Here is a 10,283-nt window from a genome sequence, read left to right as displayed (position 1 = left end):
TCCATGTACTCTAGACGACTTGTATAGGATACGGGATACCTATATGTATATATATGCCTCGCGCGTACTTGGTTTTTCATAATTAATTGAAATCTCAGCTTCTACATGGTAATGGCATCACCCGGTCGGTGGTCTTCGATCCCCTGCTCTCGCGAGCTTGCTTCTGAGCGGTTGTAGAATTTCTTGATCTTGAAATTCGTTGAGCTTAGTTGGTTGAACTTGTGTTCTTGAATTGCTATGCTATTGCTTGCGAAGTTGTTGCTCTCTGCATTCTTGTTTTCCGCGCTCTTCTTGCTTGCTTCAGCATTTCAGTACCGTCAACGCTTCCTCTGAAATTAACCTGGATGAATTAACTTCGTCTTTCATAGTGAATCGATCGAAATCTCAGCTTTTACTACAGTGCACAGGCAGCACCAGTCTCAGTCGAAGAAGAGATATAGATCGAGGAGGAATTAAGAGAGTAGCTTGGTGGCCGCGGAACCAAAGAAGAGAAGGCAGTACGTACTGATGATGGCGATATCTGTATCGAAAACCTCATTGTGTGTGTGGTGCTCATGCATGAGCGGCCTAGTTGGGGCCGTAATCTTGGCATGGTGGATGATTCGGTTTCATCGATTCAATAGACAATTATGGATGGTTCCTGTTGGGCTTGTTCTCTTCGTTACGCCGATTTTCGTCTGGTGCTCTGTCTTTGCGTCCGACAGGCACTCTTCTCCTCTCCATGCCGATGATCCATCTCCGAGTCGACTCGCCATTTCCCACGAATCAGACCGTGATCCTGAGATATAATTGTCCGTGTTTGGTCATTGATGTTCCATGATTTCCATCCTTTATTTTAACAGATCGTAAAAATTGTTCGTCATCATCATTTGCTGTAGAATATCATGTCATATCATTCCATGTCATAATTAGATGATCAAAAGAGGCGATCGAGTTGTCGAGGGGTTATTAGAAGCTTGATTAGTTTGAAAGCAGGACTAGTGCAAATCCATAATTGCAAATGTATAGTTAGTTACTCTTTTCTCTTTATGTGCTGTTCTGCATTTCATTTTATATTGATTAAGGCATTAATATCCAAAGATGCAGGTAAGCCTAAACCAGAAGAAGAAAGCTGAAAGGGGGAAGGGCAGGTGTCACTCGGCCAGGTGTCACTCGGCCAGGTGTGACTGGTGGTGGAACTTAGAGGAAAAAGATATTTGTTTAATTTTCGCTGATCACGCAAGTAGCGAAGGTTGGTCAGTTGGTTTCTTCAATACGAATTTAAAGAAAGAAAGAAAGAAAGAATGAGTTACAAACTTACAATCAAGTCTGCCATACTGAATTACTGATACTGATACTACCAGCTGCCTGGGTTTTGGTGTATTTGCAAGTTCAAGAAGTCAACTCTTTCATCGGTACGTCTTTATGAACCGTTTAGTCATTGGACGAACTCTTCTACCAAAAATACCAAGAAAGCTTGTCATTTCAACTCTGTTTCTTTCATGTTTTTTTCGTAGAGAAGTCTGTTTCTTTAAAGATTGTAGAAATGACAAAATAGGCGTTCGATCGATATATGGGAAAGAAAAAAAAACCGGTAGTAGGAATTAAATAAATTGCTGGCAACTAAATCAAGTGATTTTTGGGTTTATAAATAACTTTCCAGATTTTTGTTTTTCAAAATTTACCGTTTTCAGATTTCTTTTCTTGACTGTCAAGTTTTCGTTGGTTAACTAACAATGTGATTCGTTCAAATGCAGTATCTTCTTTTTTTCGATTAAATTTAAATGCAGTATCGACTCGGCATCTATTTGAATAATGAAAACCAAATAAATCCTTGTCTATTCTATACGATTGAATTGGGTATGGATTCAGGGATCAAAGGAAAAGAATTGAGTTGGGTATGAAGATGGGTTTTCACGCTGAGTTGAGCTTTTGCGATGGGCTCGAACACAAAATCATTAACCTTGGGCTTCACTAGAAACAGAAATCTCTCTAGCCCAAGTAGTTTTTATTATTTTTTTATTTTTTGGGTCAAATCAGCCCAAGTTCAGTTTTGGGTTTCAGCATTCCCAGGTAAATATGAGTTGAGCTTTCCTGGTCTTGTACAGCACAAAGTTATCAATCTTGGGCTTCACTAGAGACAGAAATTTCTCTAGCCCAAGTTCAGATTTGGAGGTTAATTTATCTAGCTTCCGAGTGAACCCAACACTACTCCCAAGTCACAAGTCACAACCCCCTACTCGAATTCAAATCCCATATTATGATAGATTTTGAATGCATCCATCTGTTTCCCCCCCCTTATTCTGGGCAAAAGACCATCCATCAGATAAGTGAACAGTTTCTCTAGAGCTAAAATTTGACATCAAATTTTTTAAAATAGACGCTGTAGGAGATTCAAATCCATTTCTTCTTCTAATACTCTTATTTATGTAGCATAATTGTAACAGCTGCTACATAATTAATAAAGATAGTAAAATTTCAAGTCTCCATCCTTATACACCTTTTCCTCTTTCCTTATGAATTATGAGAGGGAGAGAAATTTTCTTTTGAGAGCGTGTGTAATGCGCGTTATCGGATTTGTTTGAAGGTGGTTTACCCAAACATAAAAAAGAAAAAAGAAAAAGGGGCATTTGTTTGAAGGTGAAGGAAAGAGGGAGGAAAGAGGGATGATAGAATGACGTTTTGGTTTTCCCTTTTAAAAATGCTTTCATCTTTATCTATAAGTACGAAAGCGAAATTTCAAATATCAGTTGTCCTTGTCGAGGAAAGAAAGGGTAATCTCGTCACATCGGACTAATAACGACGTAATGTATGAGCAGAGAGGGGTAGTTTTGGAAACGAGAATGTTACTGGTATCTAGCAGCGGAAGGGAAGGATCGGAGAAACTAGGCTACAAGCCTACAATGGAATGGAGTGGTGGAGATGGTTTTGATGAGTATGAATCAGTAATGTTGTGGACGTGGATGGATGATGTTGAGATTTTAGGAAGAGAGGTCGGTTGTCGTTGTCCCTCTCGTCTCTCTAACCGTTGCCATTTCCATGATAAATTTGCTTCCGCCCTCCTGACCTGAGTCCTGCAAACTCCGAACTCTACTGCTGCGTAGAATTTGAGAAGGATATGAGCGCGAAGGTTCCAGCCACCCGCATGCGGGTGGGAAGATACGAGATTGGTAAAATGCTTGGAGAAGGCAGCTTCGCCAAGGTGAGGTATGCCAGAAACATTGACACCGGCAAAAGCGTAGCCCTCAAAGTCCTCAACAAGGATCATGTCCTCCGTCACAAGATGGTGGAACAGGTACCTCTCTCGCTCTCTCCTTTTGTTCCTATACTGGAATGTGATTGCTAGCTCTTCTTTAATAGGCTTTGTTATCTGCACTTTCACCATTCAAGATGTCTAAGCGATTGCTGGATTCTTCCTACCGACTAATTTTGTACTTATCGGTCGGAGTCGAACTTGTCAATTGAAAAATATCATATTTCTAGAAAACCCAACAAAATGGTACTTGCTGCAGGTTCTTGTCCTAGGAATCTAATTAGTATTCTTCTATGGATCATTGATCTTGTAATGCCTATTTTTGCCAGATAAAGAGAGAAATTTCAACCATGAAGCTTGTCAAGCACCCAAACGTCATCCAAGTTCACGAGGTAATTTTCCTTATTTCCTTTTTACATTTACTGGACCATGAACATCCAATTTAGGAAAACCCAACTGATTAAGACTCACCAGGAGGACGGGAAAATTTATCTCTGACCAATAGAATTCCTGGCTAAACATTAAGGTGGTCTGCACTGCTAGTCATGTCCTTGATGCGGATAATGGAATCACCCCTTTGCCTTCTCAGTCATACTTTCTCTGCTGTGCTTGTGTATGCATGCAGGTGATGGCGAGCAAGACAAAGATATACATTGTGCTTGATTATGTTGATGGAGGAGAGCTGTTTGACAAAATAGTATGGCACTTTCTATTGGGCTTCTTTTTGTCTACTACTGTGTATTGATGATATGTAGATTATTGTGTTAGATGACATAATCATGTGCGCTTTCTCATCATCATTGCTAACAAAACATGAATGAGCGAATATACTAGTTCAGACCGTGCAGTTAAAAATTATGGTACTGAGTAAGGACTAGCGAATAGAAACTCTTTCCAAGGTTAGACTGTACATATCTCTTGGTATATCCATATAATAGGTAAGAGTATAGATGAAAATATTCTGGAGCTAGAAAGATAATTATTAAGTTGTTAGGACCACATAAAAACTTTCCTCCTAAAGTAGCTGTTAATAGGAACAACAGAAACTCTGTTAAGGCAATTTGGCTCAAATATTTCCCGTTAAATAATCATGTTTAGATAACAACCATGGTTTAAAAAGACAATAAAAGTTCAGTCTTCCACACGTATTATTGATTTATAGTTAGAAACAAACTTTTATTTAGAGTTTCTGACGATTATTACAATTTAATTTAAATCACTAGATAGTCAAGTACGAATAAAGAAGGGAAAAAACTTCTTCGTGAATCCTTTCACAGTAATTTTGGTAAATTGAACTCTTCTTAATTTTTATATTATTTTGTAAATGAAAAATTAACTGTTTCAACATTAAAACTTGTTTTTCCTTCCATTTTCTAAAGAGCAAATGGTATTGAAATTTAACCTTTGCTGAGAAATTAATATGTATTTTATTTAGGGGTTCTACAGGTTTGCGTTGAACGGTCCAATCAAGTTAATATTAATCATTTTAAGTTAACTTTCTTCTTCTTCTTCTTTTTGGTGTTGGGGGGGGGGGTTTGGAGGGGGGAAGAGATGTATATTGCTGTCAACGCCTATTCCCATCATAGAGGATTTTGTTAACTTCTATCCAATATAATTAGGATCCCAATCAGAATACGTGTTTGCACATGTTCAAAGAAGTTGATGAAATGAACTTGATCAAAGATCTGGATCCTGGGATACAACTTTCTTCAGATATTTAAAGACATACAGAGATTTAGTACCATAATTGGGTGAATTCTCATTCTCCTGTATCCATTTAACATCTATCGAATTATAGAGATCAGGGGCATGTCTATTCCCATCATAGAGGATTTTGTAAACTTGAACCAATATAATGAGGATCCCAATCTGAATACAGGTGGTCATGCTTGCACATGTTTGAAGAACTTGCTGAAATGGGCTTTGATCAAGGATCTGGATCCTGGGATACAACTTTCTTTAGATATTTAAACAAACACAGAAATTGAGTACCATAATTGGATTGAATCCTGGTTCCACTGTATTCATTTAAAATCTACCCAATTAGAGAGATTGGGGGCACGTTTGTTAGTTATTACTTCAGCATCTCTGGCTTGGGATTTTTGGTTATTTTTATTTGTAGTTCTGAGTTATAATATTTCCTTATAAACACTTTGATTTGTAGATCAAACATGGGAAACTTAAAGAAGATGAAGCTAGGAGTTATTTCCAGCAGCTAATCAATGCAGTGGATTACTGTCATAGTAGAGGCGTGTACCACAGAGATTTGAAGGTTTTGCAAGCCCTGAATTATTTTACTTTAATTCCTAATATTCTGTCTTACAGTGTGTTGTCTGTGGCTGTGGTGCGGTTGTAGGTCTTACAGCTTAATTATTGTTACCCAGTGCACATGTCTTATGTTTTGCATTTTCATATTTGGCAGCCTGAAAATTTGCTTCTCGATTCTTATGGTGTTCTAAAAATTTCGGACTTCGGACTGAGTGCATTTTCACAGCAAATACGGGTAAGTTCCTTTCAACATTCCTGACCTTCATGGTATCAGAGTTGCGGAATATCTTGCATTTGGTACCTGGCCAAATTTTAATGAACAATTATGTGTATGTGAGAATTTGTATTGATAGAGAATTTCGTACCTGTATCTTCTAGATTACTGACACTTTGGAACACAAGTATCACTTTGGTTGTTAACAATAAGTTGCAGTATTGATTAACGTTCAATATTCCAACATTGATGGTGGTCAGTTGAGATTTCCTCCATCTCTAAAGGTGAGTGGTTGTAAAGCATAGTCATAAAGGATGGTGTTCCCATGCATTGAGCTTACTGACACACCTATAAAAGAGCTCATAGTTCACAATTCACGAACAAAGGAACATCTGGGGCTTAATTTTTGTAAACGTCGGCCATGGTTTATGCATCAATTCATCGGCAGTTCTTGGATGTAGCAAAATTTTGTGTTTAGGACTCATATTTGGTTTAGAAAGCATGGGATTCCTTGCACATAAAGTCATAAATTATGTCTTTGGAGTATATCTAGCAGCTCCTTTGGGTGATCCAAATTATGAACAATGCAGAATACTTCTCATCTTGTTAGTGGTTTGCCATATGTATTTAGGTGTGGCATCTTTTATTTGTATGACAAGAAGTCTTTCTCTCTAAAGTGTATCTGCTCTGGTTGAATGCCCCAAAACTGAAAGTGATTTTAGGAACTAACAGTAGGAGATTGGATCTGATACATGTCTAACACTAAAGATATGCATGAATAATTGATTCATCATTGAGAATGGAAAATGTGGAACTAGGTACCACTTGTTAAACTTTTACAATTTTCTCTTCACAAGATAGTATTTAATGAGCAATGTGAAAGTTGTTCACTTCTAGTCATCATTATATGCTAGCAAATGGTGGTTAGCTTCCTATGAAGAAACCTGTGTTATCTGTTCTGAAGTTGTCTTGAAGCCTTATGTGCATATATGAAATGTCTTGTTAACTTTCTATTTGTTCTAGGATGACGGACTACTACATACTGCCTGTGGGACGCCGAATTATGTTGCTCCTGAGGTATTTTCTTTTCAGCATTATCTTTTTATGAACAAATTGTTTATGCTACTTAATGATGACACTTTTGTAACTTAATTTAATAAATTAAAGAAATGACATTGTTATATGTAGATTTAATTTATCATTTCTGGGGTGTACTAAGTTACTTCCCTCCAGGTGCTCAAAGATAAAGGTTATAATGGTACAGCAGCTGATGTATGGTCTTGTGGAGTCATTCTTTTTGTTTTAATGGCTGGCTTCTTGCCTTTTGATGAGTCAAGCCTCACTGCATTGTATAGAAAAGTACGTATTTCAACGTTGTGACTCCCACTCTCTTGTTTCCCTCGAATTCTCAATCAAGTGTGTTGAATTGCAGTTATTTAAGGCTGATTTCTCATGTCCATCATGGTTTTCATCTGGTGCCAAAAAATTGATAAAGCGGATTCTTGATCCAAATCCTTGCACTGTAAGTGATCTGAATATGTAGATTGGTTTTCAAACTCCACAACATACTGTCTCCCCGGTGCATCCTTACCATGTGCTTAAACAACTTGCTTAGTTCTCTAGTACAGATATGCTATATTGCAGGCATTCAATCAGTTAAATAGTTTTGATAATTTAATTTCTGACATTCTGGGATCAGATGCTGACATGTTGACTTCATTGTGGTTTCAGCGAATAACAATTCCAGAAATATTGGAAAATGAATGGTTTAGGAAAGGGTACAGGCCACCAGACTTTGAACGAAAGGACAATGTCAGCCTTGATGATGTTGATGCTGTTTTTAATGACTCAGTGGTGAGCACTTATATTGTAGTAATCGTATTTCAACCTGGGAAAATGTACCACTTTTTGGCTCAGAAACAGTTCTTTTTTTCTAATGTTCAAACTTGAAGGCCTGCTTTAGAAATTAATCTGGTATGAGGGGGCCTGAAAGATCTCACTTCTAGTTAAGCCTGTGCTTGATCAGTTGGTTCATAATAGTATTGTGCAATTCTAGTAAAAGCTTGGCTCATGATGGTATGACAACAGCTACTCCTTTCTAAACTGATGCAGGATAACAGGTGCCTTATGAAGTTCCTTGTTTTGCAGGAACACCTAGTAACTGAAAAGAAAGAGAAACCAGTATCAATGAATGCTTTTGAGCTTATTTCTAGGTCACAAAGCTTTAATCTCGAAAATTTATTTGAGGAGAAGATGGTATGTTCCAGACATGAAATTACGGGTTTGAGTGTTCTGTCTAAATATATATTTAACAGTAAAATTTATTGCACGAGTTGTACTATGGATCCCCAGTGATAAATCTAAATTCTTGATACTTTAGAACCTAAGACATAGTCTACAAGTGTATTCACTTACCTTATGTTCACTTTGTGGAGATAATCTGCACTTTTTCTTTCCTTTTCCCTTTTTTTTTTTTAATTATTATTATTATTATTATTATTATTATTATTTTAACTGTGGTGCCTCTTCCAATTTTTAGGGTCTTGTGAAGCAGGAGACACACTTTGCTTCTCAATGTCCTGCCCATGAGATTATGTCTAAGATTGAGGAAACTGCGAAGCCTCTTGGTTTCAATGTGTGCAAGCAAAACTACAAGGTAAAGCCTTTTTGTTTTTGAGTGTATTTTTTAAAGATTCCAAACAACATTATAGATCTACACCGGTGAATTTGATCTTGACCTACAATTTTTATGTTGAGCACTTTCCAGATGAAGTTGCAAGGTGACAAATATGGAAGGAAGGGCCACCTTTCAGTAGCGACAGAGGTACTCAGTTCCCTTTATGTAAACTCCTTTTTCACATTTCTTAATTTCTTTGGTATATCAGTTTGTGGTACTTCAATATTTTATCTTTATGTGGCTATAGTATAACAATAGGGGAAAGCTTCCTTAATGTCCACTGTTCTGAGGCATGGGGACAGTGATATGGAACTATAATCATCCGATGCAGAGCATATGGTCTGGATTAGCCATGTGTGGACTTCCCACTCAAACAAATTAAATAAAGTACCCTCACGTACATGCTGCCTATGGTATTCTGTATACTGCTATATGCTCCTGATTCTCCCATGGAGCTGAACTTTTTAAATTTATTTGCCATTTGGCAGGCTTCATAAATGGACTGTAGAAAAAACAGTCCCATAGTGGCAGATATACCACTTCTATGCTTTATATTCTCTACCTTACCTGTAAAATGATGCTGTATGGTGCCATCAATTTTTTTGGTCATCATGCCAGTACCCGATTTGATTATGCCTGGCCATGGGAGGACTTGTCTGAACATCTTGAGTATTGACAGAAGAGAATAGTTTTCCCCAAAGCGCCTTTATAAAAATTGTTGGTTTTTAAGGATTTTCATGACTTCATTTTATTTCCATTCTAGGTTTTTGAAGTTGCTCCTACTCTGCATATGGTAGAGCTCCGGAAGACTGGAGGTGACACATTAGAGTTTAACAATGTATGCTAAAGCTTGAACTTTTCCTGTGGGATTTTGAGGAAAGAATTTGTGCAGTCTTAGTGGCAGTCTGACTTTTTTTTGCAAATTCTTTGATAATATGACAGTTCTACAGAAGCTTCTCAACTGGATTGAAAGATATAGTCTGGAACTCCGGGGCAAACGCTGAAGAGACAAGGTGACCTGTCTAAAATCTAAACAACTCATGCTGTTGACCATTTGCTCCAAGCCCTTACTGTAATAACGTCTCTCATTCCAGCTAACCTTTCTATGGGTGCAGGTAATCGCCAAGCTTCTTCCTTTGTAGGGAGGACATTTATTGGATGCCTCTGTCCATTCTTGGTCCCTTCTTAATTTGTAAGTACAAGGTGCATGATGCATAGAGGCCCATGAAAGGCATGAATAGATAAACTTATGCAAATTGTGAGTTCAGAGCTTGTCAATGCCCAAGATTTCAAGTAGCGCGTTAAAGCACTCCGGGGTTAGTTGGCATGGTTTGAATGGATTTTCGGTCAGGTAGGAGAAAAGAAATATCTGTGAAGCTTTCAATAGGCAAGACATCCGTATATTCCTAGGTATCAATGCATAGATTTGCTTTATTGTTCTTTTTTGGAGTGTCGAGACTCCCTATCTTTTTTCCCTAGCAATTGTATAGTGGTAATTGTTCTAAGTGGTTCTATGGATTTTTATTTGGGGCAGCCGCTGCTGCCAACGGTGGTGATTACGCCACGTGATCAAAATAAGATCAAAGAATCAAATGAAAGAAGTTTACATGTAAATATTATTCTTTATTTTTACATTTTAAGGGTCTAAAGTTTCTAATTTACAAAATCAACCCTTCATTTTGCCTAACCCTCTCCGTGGATTATGCCAGGTAAATCTAAATCGGACAGTCCACAATCAAATGCCGGGTTTACTTGTAATTACTGTTTTTATTTTCACATTCTAAGGGTTTAATACTTTGTTAATTTACAAAATCAAACCTTTTCACCTACCGAGTCTCAAATCCCCATTTCTTTTTGCCCTGCTCAGATCCCGCAGTTTGGGACTAGGTTTC

General features: G+C 37.6%; 1 protein-coding gene across 3 annotated transcripts; it reads left to right on the top strand.

Moving 5' to 3' along the window:
• Positions 1-2,889: 2,889 nt before the first annotated feature.
• LOC149030319 (CBL-interacting serine/threonine-protein kinase 9-like) lies at positions 2,890-10,283 on the top strand. 3 transcript variants are annotated; one of them, XM_089142591.1, is made up of 15 exons: positions 2,890-3,274; positions 3,562-3,624; positions 3,858-3,929; positions 5,397-5,504; positions 5,655-5,735; positions 6,738-6,791; positions 6,948-7,073; positions 7,147-7,236; positions 7,446-7,568; positions 7,863-7,970; positions 8,254-8,370; positions 8,482-8,538; positions 9,155-9,229; positions 9,334-9,404; positions 9,486-10,283. In XM_089142591.1, the coding sequence occupies exons 1-15, from the start codon at positions 3,098-3,100 to the stop codon at positions 9,487-9,489; spliced, it is 1,326 nt and encodes a 441-aa protein (XP_088998717.1). In that variant the 5' UTR covers positions 2,890-3,097; the 3' UTR covers positions 9,490-10,283. The 3 variants fall into 3 exon arrangements, with proteins under 3 accessions (XP_088998717.1, XP_088998716.1, XP_088998718.1); XM_089142590.1 differs by having other exon boundaries at positions 2,891-3,274; positions 9,507-10,276; XM_089142592.1 differs by lacking the exon at positions 9,486-10,283 and having other exon boundaries at positions 2,891-3,274; positions 9,334-9,408.

The sequence above is a fragment of the Hakea prostrata genome, chromosome 1 (assembly GCF_041222555.1).
Source record: "Hakea prostrata isolate BN-2017 chromosome 1, UWA_Hpros_2, whole genome shotgun sequence".
NCBI classification, from domain to species: domain Eukaryota; kingdom Viridiplantae; phylum Streptophyta; class Magnoliopsida; order Proteales; family Proteaceae; genus Hakea; species Hakea prostrata.
Note: the sequence above shows the minus strand (reverse complement) of the source record. Positions and strands in the feature narration are given on the sequence as shown.

Coding starts and splice junctions, on each gene's coding strand:
- LOC149030319 (XM_089142591.1), top strand. CDS start 3,098: ATGAGCGCGAAGGTTCCAGCCACCCGCATGCGGGTGGGAAGATACGAG. Junction 3,625..3,857: donor ACGTCATCCAAGTTCACGAG/GTAATTTTCCTT, acceptor GTATGCATGCAG/GTGATGGCGAGCAAGACAAA. Junction 5,736..6,737: donor CATTTTCACAGCAAATACGG/GTAAGTTCCTTT, acceptor TATTTGTTCTAG/GATGACGGACTACTACATAC.